Here is a 25,386-nt window from a genome sequence, read left to right as displayed (position 1 = left end):
TCTTTCTGTGGATATGCAAAGGCACAGTTAAACAGGCACACACTTCTTGAAGATTTGGGAAGAGGAGGTTTTTATTAACTTTGAGGTAAAATTACAAAGTGTAAGGGGCTGGGGATAAAGCTCAGTGACAGAGCACTTGTCTAGCTCCTCCATCCCCAGCATTGCTTCTGTCCCTCAAAACCAGACCATAGAACACAGGCCAAGCAAAACCCCCAAAGAGTGTGGTTTAAGCTAAACCAGGAGCATTCAGAGAAATTCTATTTTTGTAGAAGGCACCAGGATCCCCAGGAAGCTTGGCATTTAATTCCTGATTTGGGAGAGTTCTGGGAACTTCTTCAGTGAATGAAGTGGTGTGTTACCAGAAGTATTAGCTTTGTGGCCATGCTCATTTCGGTTACAGTTAAGAGGTGAATAGGGATTTCTTTTTTTACGTTTGTATAAAGGGAATTGTCTGATGTATAAAAGTAGATAAATAATAGTATCACCCATGTAGTATCACTCTCCTTCAAAAACTGTCAACCACTGTCAATCTCAAGGGGTTTAATTTTTTATATATTTGCTAAGATTTACCAAGATAAGCATCTGTAGGGTCAAGGTACTAACATCAGAAGCATTTCTGCAAGGGTGCTGCAGTTGGTGGGTGGGTCTGACTGGGTTCAGCTGTCGTGTAAGCTTGCAGAAATAGCATCATCTTGACTTTAATCTTTCGGGTGTTTAGAGGTAGGATGCATATTTCCTTTTATCTCCTGGAAATGTGCCAAAATAAGTTGTAGTCTTATCTCCATCATTGATACCTTGACTCTAAGTAGTCTGTGAATTAAGATCAGTGAGTTGATATTCCTGAGCCTAAAATAAAATCAGAGAGAGAAAAAAAATCTTCACTCTTTAAGAATTTTGGGTACTGCCTGGGTTGGTATTTTGGAGACTATATTTTTGAGTCTTTCATTTTTCATTTGTTTACAAGCTCCAGAACATAGACACACTCGTGTTCAAATTTCAGCTGGTCTTAGGTAAATACTTACTCTTTCCAGAGCTGGGCATGGTGGCGCCTGCTTGTAATCCCAGCATTTGAGAGGCTGAGACAGGAGGATCTGGGTTCGCGGACAGCCTCAGCTACATAGTGAGGCCCTTTACAATTCAGTGAGACGGTGTTTCAAAAAAAATAAAATATAAGGCTGGGGGTGTAGCTCGGAGGTAGAATGTCCTTCAGTTCCATCTCCAGTGCCAAAACAAAACGAAACAAAAAATACCTTACTCTCTCCAAATCTCAGTTCTTTCAAATGTATAGGCTGGTGTACAAATTAAATAAGGTAATGCAGTGGGGCCTGGTGCATGCTATAATCCTACTGCTTGGGAGGATGAGACAGAAGGATCACAAGTTCGAGCCAAGCCTCAGCAACTCAGCAAGACCCTGTTTCAAAACGTAAAAAATAAAGCTGGGCATGGCGCATGCTTGCAATCCTAGTACATGAGAGCCTGAGGCAGATAGGAGGATCACAGGTTTGCTGCCAGTCTTAATAACTTAGTGAGGCCCTCCTCAACTCTGAGACCCTGTTTCAAAATAGGGCTGGGCTGGGGGTATAGCGCAGAGGTAGAGTGCAGCAACACACACACACACACACACACACACACACACACACACACACGGGTTGGGGTGTGGCTCAGATGTAGAATGCTCCTTGTCCAATCCCCAGTAATTCTAATTCCCAGTAATAGCAACAGAATGGTAATATAGTCAACACTGATTATTTTAAAGTATCTGAATCATGATTGAATAATAAGAATATATCCTGAGTTCAAGTCTTAGATGGATCTGTATAACTGGAGTTGAGAAGTATTTCACATACCAGCCTACTTAAAAGGGAGAGTTAATCTTTATTTTGTCATATATAATTTTTTGACTGGTAGTTATAAGCTCTAGAGCTATAATGGAAAAATCTAAACATAGAGAGGAAATGTGTTTGAATAAATATCATATGGGAGAAAAGTGTTGGAACATAATGCCTCACAAATGTTTCTTATCAAATGCAGCAAACGCTGGCCTGTTCTATTCTAACTGCCCTGCTAAGTGAATTCTCAAGTTCAAGCAAAACAAGCAACATCGGGCTGAGTATGGAATTCCATGGTAACTGCAAAAGAGTTTTTCAGGTATTAGCACTTTTGTTCTGTGCGTTCGTTGTTGAGCCATTTAGTTTTGCTTGGTCCTGCTTCAAATGGACGAGAACGGTATTGTGTAGTTGAATGATGCTTGCACCTGAGGGTCTGTGTCGTTATTTCATAGGATAGAGTAAGCGATATTTCTGGTGAATATAGTTGACAGTTTAAAATGACTTACTCAGTTGTAGTCTTGAAATACACGGAAACAGAATACTACTAGAAAGATCCCTTAGGTTATTACTTTCTTACCATGTTTAGATAGAACTGATTCAATTGATGGACTTCTGCTGGCTTTAAAAATAGGATGGGCAGAATGCCAAGAGTGCATGTATTTAAGATGTTGTTGCAGATGGTGTGCCTCTTTGTCTTGTGTGTATTGTTTGGCTCTGAAGTAAAGTTATGTGAGGCACTGGCTTAAAGCCAAGGGATCTGTACTATAGCAACTGACCCCACTCTGCAGCGGTTGTCACCGTGACTCTTCTTTGTGGAGCAGCGTTCAGATCACAGTAGATGGTGTCACTTGAAAGCAACTGTGATGGAGATTCTGAGTAGAGGCCTCAAGATGGAAAATGTTCTGAAAGAAATGGTGTTTTCCAGTGGGAGCGTAAAGGTTGTTTGTTTGTTTTGTTTTGTGGTTCTAAAAGGAAATGTGTTTTGAATAAATTTTCAATACAAAAACACTGATGTATCGATGATAGGAAGAAGACCTACGCCAGATCTTCCTGCTCACTGTGGAGGTCCTGCAGGAGTTCAGCAGGAGGGAGAACCTCAACGCACAGATGTCGTCAGTGTTTCAGCGCTACCTGGCACTCGCCAATCAAGTCCTGAGCTGGAACTTTCTTCCTCCAAACTATATCCTTTTAACAGCTGAAGAGTAGATTTGTGATAATTGTTACAAATGACTTCCTGATGGCACAGGGTCATTTATGCCTGTAGGTTTATGTAGAACATGTCATTGAAGAATGTTAAGAGTTGTTGTTTTTTAACTTATGGAATGAAATTTAATTTGCTTAATCATGCCACAGTTCAGTGGACTATTTAGAAGATTTAAAATTCCAATTACTACTGTATAAAAGGGGGGTAGATATATGGAAACATTTGGTGACTAAAGGGGCTGTTGCTAACTTAGGAAGAGCAACATTCCATGAGAAGGAAGAGGGAAAAAGTGGAAATTTTTATTTTTATTAAGGAACTGAACCGTTTTCTTCTTGTATTTGTAATTATGTTGGATTTTTTGAATGGCTTTCTTTAAGGCTAGTTTGGGCTACTCTAGTCTTTATGTATAATGGTCAGGTATAGGTAATAAGTCAATAAAATGCTTATTCTTAAAAGGCCATAATTTTCATATAATGTTCATATTTTGATTTTCATATAAATAAGAAAGCTATATTATTTAGAGAATTATTAGTCATACAAAATAAATTTTAGTAATATAGGTACATATATCTGCGTTTTTTCCTTTTCTTTTTTTTGAGGGGGGAATTGGGGACTGAACTCAGGAGCATTCTACCTCCTAGCTACATCGCCAGCCCTTTTTTTTTTAACTTTTATTTTTTGTTTCGGAACAGAGTCTCATTAAGTTACTGAGACTGGTTATAAATCTGTGATCCTCCTGTCTCAGTCTCCCAAGTACTGGGATTATAGGCATGCACTGCCATGTTTAGCTCATAAATTTGTTTTTAAAAATCAGGTACTAAGCTGGGTGTGGTGGTGCATGCTTGTAATCTCTGCACTCTGGAGGTGGAGACAGGAGGTTCGCACAGGTTCAAAGCCAGCTGCACTGGCTTAAGAGACCCTGTTTCTAATTAAAAAAAAAAAAAAAAAGTAGGTCTGGGAGTGTAGCCTGGAGGTAGAAGGGTTTCCGGGAGCCCCAGTACCACCCCCTAAAAAAAAAAAAAAAAAAAAAAAAAACAGGTACTAAAGGGGAGAATTTTGTATTTTAGAAATCAGTTCCATAAAGTTTATGATTTACTATTCTAGAACATCTGTTGCCTGTTGATGGAGTAAAGCATTAATATACAGTGAATACCCATTTGTAGCACAGTTAAGCCAAACAGACCTGAATTTAAGACTCAGCTGCTCGAAAATTACTGAACCTTTCTGATTTTTCTAAATGTAAAATGAGGATATGGATTGTGTGAATTAAATGATATGATACATTTAAACTTTTGCGGTTAGCTACTATTTATAGAATGCTTCTTGTCTGGAGTAGAGTGGTTCATCATGTAGCTAACTAGGTTTAGTGCTTCTCCTCTTTCTCTCTCTGTCCATCCCTCCCTCCCTTCCTCCTTTCCTTCCTTCTTTCCTGGAGATTGAATCCAGGGTCTGAGCCACATTTCCAGCTCTGTTTTTATTTTTATTTTGAACCAGTGTCTAAGTTGTGGAGGGCCTGTTAGGTTGCTGAGGCTGGCCTTGAACCTATAATCCTGCTGTTTTAGTCTTCCAAATACTAGGATTCCAGGCATATACCACCATGCCTGGAATCTCTTTCTTGATCTAATATACTTTGTTATGGTATAGAAAATAAATTTGATGTAACCTATTCTAGATGTCTTTAATCAGCCCTTTCTTGGGAGTTCAAGGTTGTTTCTGATTAGACAAAGAAATACTGATAAACTGGGTGTGGTGGTCCATGCTTGTAACCCCTGTACTTGGGAGGCTGAGAAAGGAGTATTGCAGGTTCATGGCCAGCCTCAGCTACTTAGTGAGGCCGTTTGCAATTTAGTGACACCTTGTTTCATAAAGAATAAAATAGTGCTTGAGGTGCAGCTCAGAGGTAGAATGACTTGGAGTTCAATCTCCAGTACCATATGCACACAGAAAAAAAATGATAAACAAGAGATAGCAGGGACTGAGAAGAATCATCTTTATTCCAATCGAGCCAAGAGCTACTAGAGTCATCTATATAGAAGCTTAATTGTGGCTGGTGAAACTAGGGGGTTTAAAGGGTGCTGTGATCAGAACTCTTTCTTCGCCTTTTGTGTCGCTCTATTTGCATGTGGAAAAGCAACTGTACCTGGGCTGTATGGGGAACTGGACGTGGCTCACGCTGAGTTTGTAGTGTCTTCTCTGGGCACTAGCAGTAGCTGGTGCCTGTGAGCAGTTTCCAGACAGCTGCTCACATTCTTCTTTGTCCTTGTTCTTTAATCACCTTTTCCTAACTTCATATCTTCACCGTATTCACTTTCCTTATGGTTAAGAGACATGTTTTCTTTGCCTTTTTTTTTTTTTTTTTTTTTTTGGTACCGGGGACGGAACCCAGGGGCATTCTATTTCGAAGCTACATACCCAGCCCTATTTTTTTATTCTTTATTTTGGAGTAGGGGCTCACCGAGTTGCAAAAGTGCCTCACTAAGTAGCTGAGGCTGTTCTTGAACTGTTTTTTTTTTTTTTTTTTTAAAGTGCCTGTAAGCCGGGCATGGTGGTATACGCTTGTAATTCCAGCATTTGGGAGGCTGAGACCGGAGGATCATGGTTCGCAGATAGCCTCAGGTACTTGGTGAGGCACTCAGTAACTTAGTGAGACCTTGTTTCAAAATAAAGACTAAAAAAAGGGCAGGGGGTGTAGTTCAGAGGTCGAATGCCCCTGGGTTCCATCCCGAGATCCCCATCCCCCCCCCACACACACAAAGAAAACCTGTTTGAGTGCTACATTTTTGCTCCAGGTTTTGTTTTGTTTTACAAGATGGTAGAGACTTTCCTTAAAAGGGTCCATGGGTGTGGGTTTAGAAAGTTTCAGGCCATTTGGATCTATGTTGTATATGTTGTAGCAAAAAAAAAAAAAAAAAAAAATTTTTTTTTTTTTTTTTTTTGTGGTAGGGGAGATTGAACTCAGAGGCATTATACCTTTGAGCTACACTTCTAGCCCAATTTTATTTCTTATTTGGAAACAGGGGCTTGCTAAGTTGATGAAAGTCTCATTACTTGCCGAAGCTGTCCTCGAACCTGTGGTCCTCCTGCCTCATCCTCCCAAGTACTGGGATTACAAGTGTGGGCCACCACCCCTGGTTTATAGCCAGTTTTATTTATTTATTTTTATTTTTATTTTTTTGGTGGTACTGGGGTTCCTAGAAGCCCTTCTACCTCCAGGCTACACTCCCATTCCTGGAAGCCCTACTACCTCCGGGCCACACTCCCAGACCTATTTTTACTTTTTTTTTTTAATTTGGAAACAGGGTCTCCTAAGCCAGCGCGCGCGGCTGGCTTCGAACCTGCTGTCTCTGCCTCCCAAGCGCGGGGATTACAAGCATGCGCCACCAAGCCCGGCTATAGCCAGTTTTAAAGTGTCTGTTTTAGGAGGAAATGTAGGTGGTAGGGAGTAACTATTTTGTAAACAGAAACACTTCTGGGAGTTTGGAAACAAAGTTTGTCTGAAAGATACACAGGTATTATAAAGTCCTTAGATGAAGCTTTGGAGCAGCCTGCCCTGCCCTTTGGCAGTGGTAAGCTCTGTAGCTTGTTGCCAGAGCCAGGTCTAGATTTTTTTTTTTTTTTAATGGTACTGGGGATGGAACCCAGGGGCATGCATATATATATATATATATATATATATATATATATATATATATATATATATATATTTATATAATAAAATATATAAAGAATATATTTTATTCTTTATTTTGAAACAGGGTCTTACTGAATTGCAAAGGGCCTCACTAAGTAGCTGAGGTTGGCTGACAACCGTGATCCTCGTCTCAGCCTCCCAAATGCTGGGATTACAAGCGTGCGCCACCATGCGCTGCTCTTGTGTCTAGATCTTGAGGATGTGCTACTTAATGGCTCTTGAGTATGGGCTCCTGTGATCATAGGTTGCTGTGTAGTTCCATTTGCCGGCAACTGATCTCTAGCTTAGTTTCTTTCTTTGGATTAGCTTTAGGCAGAGGATAAGAAACTTGGCAGAGGCATTAAACTAAGCTACAGTTTGGCACTATTTGGGAAATAAAGGGACCCAATTTATTTAATTTGGGCAGTTATCTGGAGATTTGCCTTTCAATCGGGAAAAAATGAGTAATTTTTTTAGCTTTATACAATAAGAAGGGCACGATATCCTTACTTAGTTTAATTAAAATGTGCAAAGTAGAGCTGGGCATAGTGGTGTACACTTGTAATCCGAAGGGAGGCTGAGACAGGAGGATCACAGGTTTGCATCTAACCTCAGCTACTTAGCGAGGCCCTCTGTAACTTAGTGAGACCCTTTTTCAAAATAAAGAATAAAATATAGGCTGGGGGTATAGAATGCCCCTGGGTTCCATCCCCAGTATCTCCCCCCCCCCAAAGTTGTCTTTTAGATAGGCAAATGAATAGAAAGTAAGCTTTATAAAATATTCATGTATTTTGGGTCAAATAATTTGATCATTTAGAATGGTATCATATTAAAGGAGACTAATTTAAATCATTGTATATAAATCTCTTCCTAAGCCAGGTGTGGTGGCACAGGTTTATAATCCTAGTACTTGGGAGGTTAAGACAGGAGAATTGCAGGTTAGAAGTTAGCACCAGCAATTTAGTGAGGCCCTATTTCCAAATAAAAAATAAAATAGGGCTGGGGGTGTAGCTCAGAGGTAGAACACTCATGGGTTCAATCTCCAGTATCACATGCACACAAAAACTGGCAAATCTCTTCATAAGATTTTGTAATTTTACTTTTTTATTTTTATTTTTATTTTTTGGTGTGTGTTTGGTACTGGGGATTGAACTTGGTTGTATTCTACCCCCGCTATACCCTCAGCCTTATTTTCTTTGAATAATGGGGTCTCAAGTTGCTCACTAGGTAGCCAAGGCTGGCAGTGAACCTGAGATCCTTCTGTCTTAAGTCTCTCAAGTACTGGGATTACAAGCATGTGCTACCATTCCTGGCTGTATCTTTTTATTTTGTTATGATTTCAGACTTAAAGAATAGCTCTGAGAATTCCTGTAAGTCCTTTACTCAGATTTCATAAAAAATTTTTTTTTTTTGCCAGGCGTGGTGGCGCACGCTTATAATCCCTGCCCTTGGGAGGCGGAGACAGGAGGATCGTGCTGGTTCAAAGCCAGCCTTGCTGACTTAAGAGACTCTGTTTCGAAATAAAAATATAAAATAGGTCTGGGAGTGTAGCCCGGAGGTAGAAGGGTTTCCAGGAACCCCAGTACCACCAAGGATGGAACCCAGGGGTATTCAACCTCTGAACTATACCCCCAACCCTATTTTTTAGTCTTTTTATTTTTGAAACAGGGTCTCACTGAGCTGCAAAGGGCTTCTGCAAACTGCAATCCTCCAGTCTCTGCCTCTTGAGTGCTGGGATTATACAAGCGTGTGCCACCATGCCCAGCAGATTTCACCAATTTTTAATATTTTATCTGTTATTTTCTCCATGCACAGAAGCACTATGTTTGTGTTTTTGTGAGTGTGCATGTGTGTGCACATGTGTGTTGAAACAAATTTTTTTCTTAGAATCATTTGAGAATAGGTTAGGTATTATAAATGTTTACTTCTGACTACTTCACTGTAGATTTTTCTACAAAGGGACCAGGAATGTGGCCCAGTGATGAATGCTCTCCAAGCATGTTCATGGCCTTGGACTCAAATTCCAGAAACAAAAAAACAACGAAGGTTTTTTTTTTTTTTCAATTATACTGTATTACTTGTAAGAGAATGTCTTACAAAATCATTGTACAGTTTCCAGCACAAGAAATTTAACATTGACGCAGTGCCATTATCTGATCTGCATTCTTTGTACAAATTTTGTCATTTGTTTCAATATGCATTTGCCTGGATAGTTTATATAACTGAATCATGTAACTCATGTAACTCATGGTTTTTGTGATTGGTTCTTTCATTTAGTGTAACATTTTCAGGTTCATCTATGTTGTGTCTTCTAATCAGAGTACCTGACCTTCTAGACACAGTACACAGCTTCAGTCAGTATCTCAGTCCTCATTATTGCCATATAATATTACATTATTTGGCATAGCATATTTGCGTTTATTGTTCACTAGGTGATGAATAGTTGGGTTGTTTTCTACTTTTTGTCTATTAAGAATAATACTAGCCAGTTATAGTGGCACACATCTATAATCCTTGTACAAGGGAGGCTGAGACAGGAGGATCACAGGCTCAAGGACAAGCCGGTGGTATTTGTCAAGGACAAATTGGGCTGGTGGTATAGCTTGGAGATAGAATGCCTCTGAGTTCAATCTCCAGTAACCCCCATTCCAACCCCCCTACCCCCCACCACACACATACAATAATGCCGCTGCTGGCTGCAGCAGAGTGTTCTATGGTACCAGTTACTCAGGAGGCCAAGATGGGAGAATCACTTGAGTCCAGGAGTTCAAGGCCAGCCTGGGGAACATAATAAGGCACTGTCTCTTAGGAAAAAGAACGCTGTTGTGAATCATGGCCAGGCTGTTTTTAGAGCGATTGTGTTAGTTTATTCCCCACCAGCATTTTTTGGAGCTTCCAGTTCTCCAGTGTCTAGTCAGTTCTTGTTTAATTAGTTTATGTGTTTTCTAACTATTGAGTTGTAAGTTTCTTAATCTAAATACACATCACTTAGATGATTTTTCAAATATTTTTCATTTTACCAAGCGTGGTGGCGCACGCTTGTAATCCCTGTGCTTGGGAGGCTGAGACAAGAGGATCACGCAGGTTCGAAGCCAGCCTCAGCTACTTAGTGAGGCTCTCAGCAACTTAGTGAGACCCTGTTTCCAAATAAAGTATAAAATAGGTCTGGAGGTATAAAAGCCAGAGGTAGAAAAGTCCCTGGGTTTCACCTCTAGTACCACAAAAAGTAAGTAAGTAAGTAAATAAATAATTTTAATTTTGTGGGTTGTCTTTTTACTTTGTGTGGTATACTTTGAAGCACAAAATGTTTAGTTTTTTTGGGGGGGAGGCATCTGGGGATGGAACCCAGGGGCATTCGACTTCGGAGCTACACCCCCTGCCCTATTTTTTATTCTTTATTTTGAAACTGCAGAGGACCTCACTAAGTCGTTGAGGCTGGCCGCGAACTGGGATCCTTCTGTCTTGGCCTCTCAAATGCTGAGATTACAAGTGTGTGCCACCATGCCCAGCTAAAATGTTTAGTTTTGATGGTGCCAATTACCATTTTTAAAAATTGCTGTCATATCTCATAAACTATTGTCTAGTCCACAGTCACAGAGATTTATATTTATGTTTTTTTCTGTGACTGACTTCCTAAATATATCTTTTATTCATTTTGTGCCTTTTTTTTGTGTGTGTGTGTGTGGTACTGGGGAATTGAACCCAGAGGCATTCTACCTCTGAGCTATACCCCCAGCCCCATTTTTTAATTTTTTCTTTATTTTTTTGTGGTATTGGGGATGGAACCCAGGGGCTTTCTACTCCAGGATAGACCCCCAGACCTATTTTATTTTATTTTTTTGCAGTACTGGGGATGGAACCCAGGGGCATTCTACCCCCGACTGACACCCCCAGCCTTATTTTTTTTTTAGGGGGTCTGGGGATGGAACCCAGGGGCCTTGACCTCCAAGCTATACCCCCTGCCCTATTTTGTATTCTTTATTTTGAAACAGGGTATCACTGTGTTGCAGAGGGCCTCACTAAGTAGCTAAGGCTGTCTGCAAACTGCGATTCTCCCGTCTCAGCCTCTTGAATGCTGGGATTACAAGCGTGCGCCACCATGCTCGGCTTTTATATTTTATTTGGAAACCTGGTCTCACTAGGTTGCTGAGAACCTCACTATGTACCTGAGTCTGGCTTTGAACCTGCACATCCTCTTGTCTCAGCTTCCCAAGTACTGAGATTATAAGCATGTGCCACCACACCTGGCTTTTTATTTTTTATTTTGAAATAGGGTTTCACTAAGTTGCAAAGGGCTTCACTAAGTAGCTGATACTGGCCGCAAATCTGAAATCCTCCTGTCTCAGCCTCTCAAGTACTGGGATTTCAAGCGTGCACCACCACGCCCTGCTTTCAGTTAATTTTTATATATGATGTGAGATAATGTTTTAACTTAATTCTTTTATCTTTTTTCTTACTGCAGTACTAGGGATTGAACCCAGGGGCATTCTACCTCTAAGCTACACCCCAACCCTACTTTATGTATGTATGTATGTATATATGTATGTATTTATTTATTTTGCAGAACTAGGGGTTGAATTCAGGGGCCTTCTGCCTCTGAATTATATCCCCAGCCCTATTCATTCTTTCTTTCTTTCTTTCTTTCTTTCTTTCTTTCTTTCTTTCTTTCTTTCTTTCTTTCTTCTGGGGGTGGAACCCAGAGGCTTTCTACCTCTGGGCTATACTCCTAGACCTATTTGTTTATATTTTATTTGGAGACAGGGTCTCACTAAGTTGCTGAGAGCCTCACTAAGTAGCTGAGGCTGGCTTCGAACCTGCACGATCCTCCTGTCTCAGCCTCCCAAGTGCTGGGATTATAAATGTGTGCCACCACGCCCGGCTTTTTATTCTTTATTTTTAAACAGGGTCTCACTAAGTTGTGAGGGCCTCACTAAGTAGCTTAGGCTGGCTGTGAACCTTCCATCCTCCTGTCTCAACCTGCGAGTACTAGGATTACAAGCGTGTGCCACTACACTTGGCTTATTTTTTATTTTGAAAAAGGGTCTCACTAAGTATCTGAGGCTGGCCACAAATCTGTGATCTTCCTATCTCAGCCTCCCAAGTACTTGGATTACAAGTGTGCCACCATGCCTGGCTGCAAGCTTCATTCTTTTACATGAGGATATATGGCGATCCTAGCAAATAACTGAGTGTTGATAAGAAAGGTTAGAAGAGGCTTGTAGAGCCGGGCATGGCGGCACATGCTTGTAATCCCAGCATTTGGAAGGCTGAGACAGGAGTATCACAGTTTGCAGACAGCCTCAGCTACTTAGTGAGGCCCTTTGGAACTCAGTGAGACAGACCCTCATCAACCTAGGGAGACCCTGTTTCAAAATAAAAAATAGGCATTGGGGTATAGCTCAAAGGTAGACTGCCCCTGGGTTCCATACCCAGTACTGCAATAAGAAATGCCTGAGAAAGTATGTAGGTGAGTGGTTGCTTTATCATTGTAACTTCTCACTAACATCGCTTTTCAATTTAAAATAAAAGTGGATTACTAGGAGGAAAAATTACTAACTTGGGCCATTTGTCCATATAGTTAAATAGGCATGCTCAAACAACCTTCATATTTAGTAGCATGAATATTTGTTGAATAAAAAGATGTGGCCATAAATTAAATTGTGTTAGATTTCATGAAACAATTTTTTTTCCCCCCGGAACCGGGGATGGAACCCAGGGACATTCTACCAATGAGCTACACCCCCAGCCCTGTTTTTTATCTTTATTTTGAAGCAGTGTCTCACTGAGTTGCAAAGGGCCTCACTAAGTAGCTGAGGCTGTCCTTGAACCCAGATCCTCCTGTTTCAGCCTCCCAAATGCTGGGATTACAAGTGTGCACCACCACACACCTGGCTGAAACAAAATTTTTAAAAAATTTTGTTACTGGGAATTGAACTCGGGCTTTTTCCCTCTGAACTACACCATTAGCCCTATTTTTATTTTTATTTTTGGTGGTACTGGGGGTAGAACCCTGTGGCTTTCTACCTCCAGGCTATATTCCCAGATTTTATTTATATATATATATATATATTATATATATATATATATTTTTTTTTTAATTTGGAAATAGGGTCTCAGTTGCTGAGAGCCTCACTAAGTAGCTGAGGCTGGCTTTGAACCTACACGATCCTCCTGTCTCAGTCTCCCAAGTGCAGGGATTACAAGCGTGCGCCACCATGCCTGGCTAGCCCTATTTTTATTTTGAAACAGGGTCTCCCTAGGTTGATGAGAGTCTCACTACTTGCTGAAGCTGTCCTCAAACCTGTGATCCTCCTGTCTCAGCCTAACAAGCTGGTTTTGTGGTGATGTCAAGTCTAGATATAAGTAACACAAAGTTTCACTGAAAAGGTCAGATTCTATAGCTGTGGCCCTCCATTGGATATGCTGCCCAACTGGGGCATTCAGCAGTGTCTGGAGACAGGTTGGCGGCCAGTGCTTGGGATGTGCTGCTGGCAACTAGTGGGCAGAGGCCAGGTCCTGCTAAATTTTCCAGAGTACACAGGGCAGCGCTGCAGCAAGTGGGTACCAGGCCCCAAAGTCTTATACTGTGTTATTTATACTAGGCAAAAAAAGGGGAGACAACACAAGTGTTTATTCACTGATAAATGGATGAATTATAAATAGAATATCATTTGTCAGTTAAAAGATGAGGTGCTACAAGCCTGTAATCCCAGTACATGGGGGGCTGAGACAGGAGGATATCAGGTTAATGACCAGCATCAGCAATTTAATGAGTCCCTCAGCAACTTAGTGGGACTCTGTTTTAAAATAAATTAAAACAAGACAGGGGTGAGCAGGCATGTAGTTCAGTTATAGAACATCCAAGTTCTACAGGAAATAAGAGGGAAGCATTGATACATAATACATCATGGCTCAACTTAGTATATAATACTGAGTGAAAGCAGCCATGCACAGAAGACTCACGTCACATAACCTGAGCTATAGGAAACGTTGAAGCACAGCAAGAGATAGAAAGCCTTGTGGTTATCTGGGATGGGGACAGTTGGGAGGACAGCGGAGGTGACTGCTCAAGTGCACAAAGCTTTCTGGGGCAAGAAAATGTTCTAAAATTAGACTATGTTCTAGCTCTGAATATAGCAGCGCCTGTTGAGGTACACACTGGGTGGGTACATCGTGTAGTGTGTGAATCATGTTCCAAGGATACTTTCAAGGGACCTGTTATGCCATGGTTTATCAACTACCCTCTCTATAGGATTGTAGTGGGAAATTGGGGGGAAGGTCACATTTTGGAAGTTATTTCTGTGGCAGGGCTGGTAGTTAAGGAAGTGGGAGAGGTCATCCAAAGAGAAGCAAAAAGGAGCACCGTCAGGACGCTTGGGCGTAATTTAAAAGCAAGAAGCATCAGAAGAGATGAAAGACCAGTAATGACAAGTGAAGGGCCAGGTGTGGTGGCGCACAGCTGTATTCCCAGTATTTGGGAGACTGAGACAGGAGGAACACACATTTGAGGGCAGCCTCAGAAACTTAGCAAGACTCATAGCAACCTAGTGAGACCGTGTTTCAAAACAGAGTAGGAAAAGGGCCAGGGGATGTTGCTTAGAGCTGGAAAGCCTTTGAGTTCAATTTTGGGAAGCAAAGCTAGTGAGTATTTCAAAGAATAAAGGTGATCGATCAGCCAACTGTGCCACCAGCCAGACGTGGTGGCACACGCTGTAATCCCAGTTCTTGGGAGGCTGAGACAGGAGGATTACAGATTGGAGGGCAGCCTCAACAAATCGTGAGATTCTCATAAACCTAATGAGACCCTTTTTCAAATAAAATAAATAAAGTAGGACTGGGCTGTAGCTCAGAGGTAGAAAGCCTCTAGGTTCAATCCCTATTCCCCCCCCCCAAAAAAAAACCCCACAGAATAAAGGTGGTCAACACTGGCTGTCATGGAATGGTAGGGCATGGGCTGTGTGTGGTCTATGTGGGTTCCCCTAGGCAGTCAAGCGCATAGTAGTGTTTCTGTGAACAGTCAGCCAAACCTTGCCTCGCTGTTTGATGCAGAGGAGAGCAGAGAGGACACGTCACGGGCTTCAGCTGTGTTGGCCCAAGGGGCTGAGAGCTTGAGCACAGGAAAGGTTGAATTCTGTACTATGTATTCCAGAGATGAATCTTTATTGCCTGTTGGGAGAAGTCAGGATAGAGGAGAGAGTATATTGTTGTGGTGTCAGGCCAGTGACATGGATGCTGCTAGTGTATGCTCAGGTGAGGGGGGTGGGGAAGAAGAGCAATCCCGTGGTAGTGCTGTCTGCCCTGCATGGCCACTCAGTGCTAATTGCTGAATTTTATGTATGTATGTATGTATCTATCTATCTATCTATCTATCTAATCTATTTCTGGTCCTAGTGATTGAATCTGGGAACATTCTACTTCTCATCTTCACTTCCATACCATTTTATTTATTTTTTATTTTAAATCAGTTTCACTAAATTGTAGAGGGCCTTGCCTAACTGTTTTTGAGTCTCGCCCCAAACCTGCAGTCCTCTTTCCCCAAGGATTACAGGAGTGTGCCACCATGCCCGGCTTGAGCGTCTTGTCCTGTTGTTTTTGGCCCCTTGTGCATCTTCGGAGAGTTTGGGTATTGGGATCTTTTGTCCAAGTACTCACCAGTACTGGGATGGCAGGCATTTGCTGCCACAACTGGCTGAGTTAAGTGTGTATGTGGTGTAAAGTTGAGTTTCACCTTCATTACTTTGCATTGAATATCTTGTTCCAGTTCCGTTTATTGAAAAAATATTATTTTCAAATTACATTGCCTTGGCCCCTTGTAGATTATTTGACTGTAAATTATTTGTGGCTTCTCAGTTCAGTCTGTGGACCTGTTCCCAGTACCACACTTATTTAGCTTTGTTCTTCTGTTTCAAAATGATAATGTCTCCTCTCTGTCCCCCACCTTCTCATGTGAAAACTAAGATCATCTTATTGATTTCTGCAAACACTCAAGGAGGGATTTTTATAGGGATGACCTTGAATTTGTAGAACTTTGTTAAAATTATGGAGTTCTTGGATAAGCTTTTTTTTCCCATGGTACTGGGGATTTGTTGGGAGCCATTAAGGCCTTCCCCTAGATTGGTGTCTCTGACTCAGCTGATTGTCCTTCGCCCAGAGTCAACAAGGTTTGGGGTTATGGAAAGTTCAAAAAGGTCTGAGAAAAGATCAGGTGGTGATGACATGAGGGTACTGATTGACCTATCTGTAATACGTGTTTTGTATTGGTCTGTATTGTATTCTGGTGGTGGTAGCACGAGAATGTTGATTGACCTGTAGCTGTGTATAAATACCTCTGGAAAAACAAGTTGGCGTCGGCGCAATAAAGACGAGATTGAAGCTGCGTTGGCCAGGAGTGTCCGCGTGATAGAGAATACTGACCCAGGCATAGTCTTCGACCCGTAGGAAATATTGACCCACGAACAGGGGTCGACCAGTAGAGATAGTAGGCTGGCGGCTCCCCCACGTTAGGGTTAAAAACTCTTCATCCTCACGCCTCACTTCAGAACCCCTACTCTTGCCGGCTGGCTCCAGCAGGTGGTGGCCCATACGGGGACAAATTCTGAAACTGAGGATCCCGTGAAGGACACCGCTGAATAAAAAAGGAGTGCACTCAAAAGATTTTTGGTAGCGGTGAAACGTGGGAATTTTGTAATATATAATTGGTCACTAAAGCTTTGCGCAAAAGAAACCAAGCTGGCAAATGAAAAGAGAAACAGACAGAAAATGAAGAAAGAAAATAAGATAGAAAATGAAGGCGCCTAAAGTGTAAATAGTAATAGGCAATAGGTCAGAAGTTTAGTTCCTAACGTAAGAGTTGTAAAAATCCAGTGGGTCAAAAAATATACAATGGGTCAAAAAATAAGTTTTTTGTTTTTTGCATATATGTTAGAAGATGTGCTTTGTGTTAAGCTTCCTAAGGAAGAATCTGCTGCTCAGTACTATAGAGATGAGTTGTTTTCTTTAATTTCACCGCTTCAAGCAGCGATAAATCAGACTGCAAAAAACGGAGAAGATACTAGGGGATTTAGAGTTTTCCCGGATACTGAAAACCCCGATGGTTAAGGAAGTGTTATTAGATTTCTTAGATGCTGACAAAACTGGGTCAAGGAGGTGTTATTACAGGACATAGACCCTTTCTTTTCAAACAATCCAGTTACTGAAAATCCTGACGGTCAAGGAGGTGTTATTAGAGGACATAGGCCTTTTCCTTTCAAACAATTAAAAGAATTAAAAATGGCTTGTGTTCAGTATGGACCAAAAGCACCTTTTACTCAAGCCATGTTAGAATCTCTCTCTATGGAGGCTTTGTGTCCTTCTGATTGGAAAGAGATAGCCCGAGCTTGTTTATCAGGGGGTGATTTTTTATTATGGAAGTGAATTTGCAAAACAATGCCAATCCACAGCAGATTTGAACATAGCTCAGGGAATACACATAAATTTTGATATGTTAGCAGGAGAAGGACAGTTTAGGGAGACTGCTCAGCAATTAAAATTTAGTCTAGCTTCTTATGCTCAGACCAATGCTGCTGCGCGTCGAGCATGGAACAAGTTGCCCTCTTCAGGAAAACAAACAGATCTTTCAAAAATAAGACAGGGACCAGATGAGCCATATCAGGAGTTTGTAGCCAGGTTATTACAAACTGCTAGTAGATTGATAGGCAACAGTGAAGCAGGGCTGTTGCTCGCAAAGCAATTAGCAATTAGCCTTTGAGAATGCTAATGCTGTTTGTCAAGCTGCCTTACGCCCTTTTAGAAAGAAAGGAGACCTGTCTGATTATATTCGGCTATGTTCCGATAAAGGACCTGCATATACACAGGGTTTAGCTATGGCTGCAGCATTACAAGGGAATACTGTACAAGAAATCCTTTTCCAACAACATAAATTGGTACCTAAGAATAATATGTTTAAAAGCTATGGGTATAGACAAAATGGTCATTTAGTTAACTGTCCACAGAGGCAGAATGCTAGTAATAGACGAGAGCCAGGCTTATGCCCTCGATGTAGAAGAGGGAAGCATTGGGCTAAGGAATGTAAATCAAGGACTGATGAGCAAGGGAATCAGTTCCTGTCGGGAAACAGAAGGAGGGGCCGCCTCAGGCCCTGCAGCAACAATGTTGTGGGGCACTTCAGACAGCTGTGCCACAGCAGGACAACTCTCAACAAAACAAACTACTCAGGACTCATTCAGAGCAACCCCAGGCAGCGCAGGATTGGACCTCTGTGCCTCCACCTATACAGTATTAACTCCCAAAATGGGAATGATTAATGCTGATGACTTAAACATGGGCTCACGTTCCAGATCATCCCATACTTCATCCAGCTGTTTTGGAGCAGCGGGAAATCTCTGTCTTCAGTAACAACTCGCAATTGCTGGGACTTCTTGCTTTGAATTTTGCACCCGTTGCAGAAACTTTTGTTTATGCGAGACAAAGAACTGGTAAAAATGTCGGGAAGATGGGATGTCTACAGTTGACACCTGTGGTATTGCAGACAAGTACAGAGACATATTTGGGACAGAGAATTGATAGTACAAAGACAGAGACTGATATTTTGGACAGAGAATTGATAGTACAAAGACTGATAGTATTATTTTGGACAAAGAATTGGTACTTTAGTTTATTTTGGACAAAGACTGATAAGTAATTGTGTTATTGAAGGTTTGGTCTTGTGGGGCCCTGGTTACCCAGGGAAAAAAGATAAAAATGTTAGCCCACTAATAACTTGTTTACTCTGTAAAACTGATTCAACAGGTAAAAATCATTGTGTTAATTGGAGAAAATGTCTTACTGAAATGCCTGTCTTACCAATATTCCCAATACCTTGTTTGTTAGAGACTCGGGACAGAGTGTGGTCTCAGGACAAAGTGAGAACATTTTTTCATCAGAAGTGCACAATTTACCTTTGAAGCGTACCCCCATTTAAGAGGCTGGTAGTCAGTGACGGGTAAGATTTCCTTGGGACAAGGAAACCTAAGACAGGATATACAGCTTAGCTCTGTATTATCCAAAGACGGGTAATCCTTGATACAAAAAGGAAACAACCTAAGACAGACACAGTCTTCTTTAAATATAGTAAAAAAGGGGGATTTGTTGGGAGCCATTAAGGTCTTCCCCTAGATTGGTGTCTCTGACTCAGCTGATTGTCCTTCGCCCAGAGTCAACAAGGTTTGGGGTTATGGAAAGTTCAAAAAGGTCTGAGAGAAGATCAGGTGGTGATGATACGAGGGTACTGATTGACTTATCTGTAATATGTGTTTTGTATTGGTCTGTATTGTATTCTGGTGGTGGTAGCACGAGAATGTTGATTGACCTGTAGCTGTGTATAAATACCTCTGGAAAAACAAGTTGGCATCGGCGCAATAAAGACAAGATTGAAGCTGCGTTGGCAAGGAGTGTCTGCGCAATAGAGAATACTGACCCAGGTATAGTCTTCGACCCGTAGGAAATATTGGCCCACGAACAGTGGTTGACCAGTAGAGATAGTAGGCTGGCGGCTCCCCCACATTAGGGTTAAAAACTCTTCATCCCCACAGCCGGGCATGGTGGCGCACGCTTTGTAATCCCCGCGCTTGGGAGGCAGAGACAGGAGGATCGCGCTGGCTTAGGAGACCCTGTTTCCAAATAAAAATGTAAAAATAGGTCTGGGAGTGTAGCCCGGAGGTAGAAGGGCTTCCAGGAACCCCAGTACCACCAAAAAAAAACAAAAACTCTTCATCCTCACGCCTCACTTCAGAACCCCTACTCTTGCCGGCTGGCTCTGGCAGGGATTGAACCCAGGGCTACTCTACCTCTCAACTATACCCCCAGTTCTTCTTACTTTTTATTTTGGAACAGGGTCTTGTAAGGTTGCTGAGAGTACATTGCTGAGGCTGGCTTACAACCTGCGATCCTCCTGTCTCAGCCTCCCAAGTACTGGGATTACAAGTGTGCACCACCACACCTGGCTAAGGGCTTTCATTTCTTTCAACACTGTTTGATAGCTTTCAGAGTAGAGGTTTTATATACTTTAGTAAACTTATCCATTGGTAATTGAATTCTTAATTCAGTTGTAAGCGCAGTATGTGTGTGTTACTGGGCATCGAACCCAGGGATATTCTACTTTCAAGCTACACCCCCAGTCCTATTTTATTTTTACAAGCATGCGCCACCATGCCTGACACTTCTTTTATTTATTTATTTAGTAATGCTGGGGATTGAACTCAGGGGCAGTCTACTTCTGAGCAATACACCCACACCTATTAATTTTTTTGGAAACAGTGTCTCACTAAGTTGCTAAGAGCTTCACTAGAGGATTGAGGGCCTCTGAACCCCTCATTTCTCTTATCTCAGCCTCTCAAGTACTGGGATTATAACTGCACCACCATACCCAGCTTCTTCAGTTTAGATCCCTGCTGTTCATAGAAGGTGCCCTAGTCCTTTATTCCCTGTTAGAATGCCATCGGCTCATTTTTAAGTAGGTGCTTGACCTGGAGTGGTGTCATCTCCTCCTCCCTGTCAAGTGTCGCCTGCCGGCTTGGTTTCTCCCCACGTGGTTCATGGTTCACTCACTTTCTCTCTCTCTCTCTCTCTCTCTCTCTCTCTCTCTCTCTCTCTCTCTCTCTTTTTTTTGTGGTACTGGGGACAGAACCCAAGGGTGTTCTACCTCCAAGCTACACCCCCAGCCTCATTTTTTTTTGGGGGGGGCGGGTCTGGGGATGGAACCCAGGGGCATTCAACTTCTGAGCAACATCCCCCTCCCTATTTTTTATTATTTATTTTGAAACAGGGTCTCACTAAGTAGTGGAGGGCTTCACTTAAGTAGCTGAGACTGTCCATGAACCGCGATCCTCCAGTCTCAGCCTCCCGAAATGCAGGGATTACAAGCGTGTGTCACCACTCCCGGCTCCCATTTTTTATTCTTTATTTTGAGACAGGGTCTCACTGAGTTGTAAAGGACCTCACTAAGTAGCTGAGGCTGGCTATGAACTGCGATCCTCCTGTTTCAGCCTCCTAAATGCTGGGATTACAAGGGTGCACCACCACGCCCAGCGGTTCACTCACTCCTCAGTTGTCTTATTTATCAGCTCATATACTTAAGTGTTACCTGCTGCTTACTTGACATAGCTCCGTGAGGTGTGGCATGCTCTTGCTCGCTGGTAAGGTCCCTGCGGGATGCTTCACAGGTTGTCCTTGTGGTGCATGGACGTGTGCCTGTGCCCCTGCTGTATCTCAGCTCTCGCTTCACCTGGCATCCACAAATACTTTAGGGGTTGACAGTGCCAATCAGGAATGACAGCATCATTTTGTAATCAGAGTGTTTTGCAGGTATGTGTGGTATGTTGGCTTCAATAATACTTCTTTTTTTAGTTTGGTTACACTCTCTTTTATTAAGATTCTATTTTTATGGATCTGAGTTGGTTTTCATAAAATAACGGTTTGTTTTTGTTTTGTTTTTTGCAGAACTGGGGATTGAACCCAGGGGCATTCTACCTCTGACCCACACCCCCAGACCCCAGACCTATTTTTTTTTTTTTTTTTGCAGGTCTGGGGATGGAAACTAGGGGCATTCAACTTCCGGGGTACACCCCAAGCCCTACTTTTTATTCTTTATTTTGAAACAGGATCTTACTAAGTTGCAGAGGGCCTCACTAAGTAGCTGAGGCTGTCCGCGAACCGTGATCCTTGGATCTCAGCCTCCTGAATACTGGGATTACAAGCATGTGCCATCATGCCTGGCTTTTTTTTTTTTTCCCCCTGGTACTAGGGATGAAACCCAGAGGCTTTCTACCTCCAGGCTATACTCCCAGACCTTTTTTTTTTTTTTTTTTTTAAATATATTTTATTTGGAAACAGGGTCTCACTAAGTTGCTGAGAGCCTCACTAAGTAGCTGAGGCTGGCTTCAAACCCGTGTGATCCTCCTGTTTCAGCCTCCCAAGCGCAGGGATTACAAGCGTGTGCCACCACGCCCGGCTGCCTGGCCTATTTTTTATTCTTTATTTTGTAACAGGGTCTCACTGAGTTGAGGAGGGCCTCACAAGTTCCTGAGACTAGCTGCAAAAAAAAGGAAAAAATACTCTCTTTCGGTTGGTTTATGGATCATAAATAGTAATGGAATACTTCTCTGCTCCTTCTGCAGGGAATGGTGCTGGGATCTGATGCTGTAATGTCATTAAATGGGGTTGTTGGTTCTGTGCTGTCCCAGGAAAAGAAATTGCAGTTTTTGGTTTTAGAAAACTTAATAATGAAAATGACTAAATATTTAAGAAAAACTGGGCTCTCCTTCATTCCTGAACCTTTATTTTATTAATGAGGGGGTAAAAAAAGAATATATGTAGATGAACAGATTATTTATTGCTTTTATAAAATGTCCATTGTTGCTACAAGATTTTTTTCCCCCCCGGTACTGGGGATAGAACTCAGGGGCATCCTACCTCTGAGCTATACCCCCAGCCCTATTTATATTATATGTATTTTGAAACAGGGTCTCACTGAGTTGCAAAGGGCCTCACTAAATAGCTGAGGCTGTCCACAAACCCGGATCCTCCTGTCTCAGCCTCCCAAATGCTGGGATTACAAGTGTGTGCCACCACATTCAGTTGTCCTATATGTTTCTAAAGATAGCATTTACTCTCTTCAAGTTAAGATGTGTCCTTGTGCATATCTGTAATCCCAGTGATTTGTGAGCCTGTGGCAGGAAGACCCTAAATTCACGGCCACCCTTGGTAATTTATTGAGACCTTGCCTCCAAATTAATTTTTATTAAGTAATTAAATAATTATTTAATACTAGGGATTGGACCCAGGGGCATTCTACATCTGATCTACACCCCCCAGCCCAATTTTATTTTGAAGAGTCTCACTAGGTTAATGAGAGTCACGCTTTTTGTGGAGACTGGCCTCAAATCTGCAATCCTTCTGTCTCAGCCTTCCTAATACTGGGATTATAGATGTGATCCACTTTGCCCAGCTTCAAATATAATTTTAAAAGGGTTCAGTTGCAGAGGGCTTGTATAAGGTCCTGGATTCAATCCCCAGTTCTCCTCCCCACTCTAAAAAATGTCTATGCTTACTGATAATACTGTCTGTTGTTGGAGAGCCTGAGAGGGAAGACTTAGTAGGATTATCTGTTGATAGTGTGGCGAGCATTGGACAAAGCTTGTCCTTTTGGCTCTTGGCCTGGTGTGTGCTTCTCCTTGGTCACGCACTTAAGAGGATGGACAGGTGGTGCATGTGTGTACTCCACTGATGTCAGGGATGAAAAGTTTTGTCGCTGATAGGGTCTCTGGAGAGGGGAGAGGGAATGGGGTTTCGGTCTTCTCTGTTCTGTGGCGCAGTAGAATTTACACGTAGCTGCTACTGATGTTCTGGAGGATTGAGATGGTGTTGAATTCAGAAGACTGGTTGGGTTTTAGCACCTCTGAGCTGGATCACTTGCTGGAACCATGGCTCAGATCCAGTAAGCTTGTATTTGGTATAATGACAGCAAAACCTTTATACTGTAACGTCTAGATCCTTAATTTAGTTAAATGCGGGAAAAGGAAGGAAGCATTAGATGTGGGTAACACATTTTTTTAAAAGATGTAGGATTTTTGAAATAGAGAAAGCAGTTTTATTTGATTATCTTATTTGTGGGATTGTATTCTGGGGGAAAGTAAGCGAATTATTTCAATACAAAATATAAATTACACTAGTTTAGATGTGACTTTAGAAAATATATACATGTTTTTCTTGGCCGTAGCCCTATAGAAGTCTTGAGTTACTCTGTGACTTGAACTTTGGTAAAGTGATAGCTGTTTAGTGCCAGTCTATTATGGGTGTGATCTCATGAAATCTGTCCAGAGTGTAATACATGTTATAACAGACTGCTTCGTGAATAATCAGTTCATTGTCAGGTTGCTCTGACATTGTTGATTTTTTTTTTTTTTTTTTTTTCAGTACTGGGGATGGAACCCAGGAGCATTCTACCTCTGAGTTACACCCCCAGCCCTATTTTTTTTTTTCTTTATTTTGAAACAGGGTCTCACTGAGTTGCAAATTAAGTAACTGGCTGTGAACCACAATCCTCCTGTCTCAGCCTCCCAAATGCTGGAATTATAAGCTTGTGCCACCACGCCCAGCTGACATGTTTGTTTTTAAAAGTTAAGCAGTAGCGGGGCGTGGTGGCGCACACTTGTAATCCCAGCCCTTGGGAGGCTGAGAGAGGAGGATAACACAGGTTTGAAGCCAGGCTCAGCTACTTATTGAGGCTCTCAGCAACTTAGTGAGACCCTGTTTCCAAAACAATATATAAAATAGGTCTGGGAATGTAGCCCAGAGGTAGAAGGCCCCTGGGTTCCATACCCAGTACCACCAAAAAAAAAGTTAAGCAATATAATGCCTAGATATTGTAGCATGTTAGTGACTATAAACTGAAACTTTGAAAATTTTTAAGGAAACTTATTTTATTAAAACTTATTTTATAACAAAGCCATATAAGTTTTAAATCATTTTTAAAAATGTTCTAAGAAACAGGGTGCTAGATTTCCGAATTCTTATGAGTTAGTGGTTTTGTGTATGTGTATATGCACTGGAGTTTGAACCCAGGGGCAAACTACCATTGAGTTATACTCCTAACCCTTTTTAATTTTGAAACAAGGCCGCGCTAAGTTATTGTACACTTAACTTGAACCTAGAATCCTCTTGTTTCAGCCTCCCAAGTATTATAGGCATGCATCACTCTGCCCAGCTTGTGTGTGTGTGTGTTTAAGTATTCTACAGTAAGAGGTACCTGGGAACCGGGCGTGGTGGCGCACGCTTGTAATCCCAGAATTTGGGAGGCTGAGACAGGAGGATTGCGGTTTGAGGACAGCCTCAGCTACTACTTAGGCACTTTGCAACTCAGTGAAACCCTGTTTCAAAATAAAGAATAAAAAATAAGGCTGGGAGTGTAGCTCAGAGGTAGAATGCCCCTGAGTTCTATCCCCAATCCCACCAAAAAAAAAAAAAAGTACCTGGGGTAGGAGTGGTATTTTGAGATTTCTTACACACACACACACACAGAGAAATATTTGATATCAAATTAAAAATTGAATTTTCTTAGTTCTTTACATTATTTTGTTGTATTGATTTTAGTTCAGATCTGTGTATAACTGTTCTGCTCCCATTGTGATAACAGTTCTAAGTACAAAGTGTTCTTAGTGGCGCTGCCATGTTGGCTGATAGGCAGTTAAGTCTGCAGTGTCATTATTCAGCACAGATTTTTCAATGAAAGTAAGTGCGGCCTCTTACTGTTTTCTACCTGTGAGCTACACCCCCAGCCATACTTTTTATTCTTTTTTTTTTTTTTTTTTTTAGGTACTGGGGATGGAACCAAGGGGCATTGTACCTTCAAGCTACACCTCCAGCCCTACTTATTAGTCTTCTTAATTTTGAAATAGGGTCTCACTGAGTTGCGAAGGGCTTTGCTAAGTAGCTGGGTTGTGAAGGGCTTTGCTAAGTAGCTGTCTGCGAACCCTGATCCTCCAGTCTCCGCCTCCCGAATGCTGGGATTACAAGTGTCCCCAACAACACCCAGTAGTCTTACTGCTTTCTTAACAGAAGGTAAATGTTATGCTAAGACTAGAAACTTTTTTCAGATTTGCTCTTTATGTAGAAAAACAAACTCACACAAACTTTAAAATAATGGTAGG

General features: G+C 41.8%; 1 protein-coding gene across 4 annotated transcripts in view; it reads left to right on the top strand.

Annotated features, from left to right (window-relative positions):
* XPO4 (exportin 4) overlaps positions 1–25,386 on the top strand; it is a gene marked incomplete at both ends in the record, with an annotated part of 141,254 nt that overhangs the window by 51,892 nt on the left and 63,976 nt on the right. For all 4 annotated transcript variants that reach the window (XM_080689166.1, XM_080689165.1, XM_080689164.1 and 1 more), the window contains 2 exons: positions 2,032–2,148; positions 2,856–3,031. In XM_080689166.1, coding sequence (XP_080545292.1) covers positions 2,032–2,148; positions 2,856–3,031 — 293 coding nt within the window. The remainder of the gene's footprint in view (positions 1–2,031; positions 2,149–2,855; positions 3,032–25,386) is intronic.

This window comes from Muscardinus avellanarius (genome assembly GCF_963383645.1).
Source record: "Muscardinus avellanarius genome assembly, chromosome: 2".
Taxonomy (NCBI): Eukaryota; Metazoa; Chordata; class Mammalia; order Rodentia; family Gliridae; genus Muscardinus; species Muscardinus avellanarius.
The sequence above is the reverse complement of the archived record's forward strand: the minus strand, read 5'-3'. Positions and strand labels throughout refer to the sequence as shown.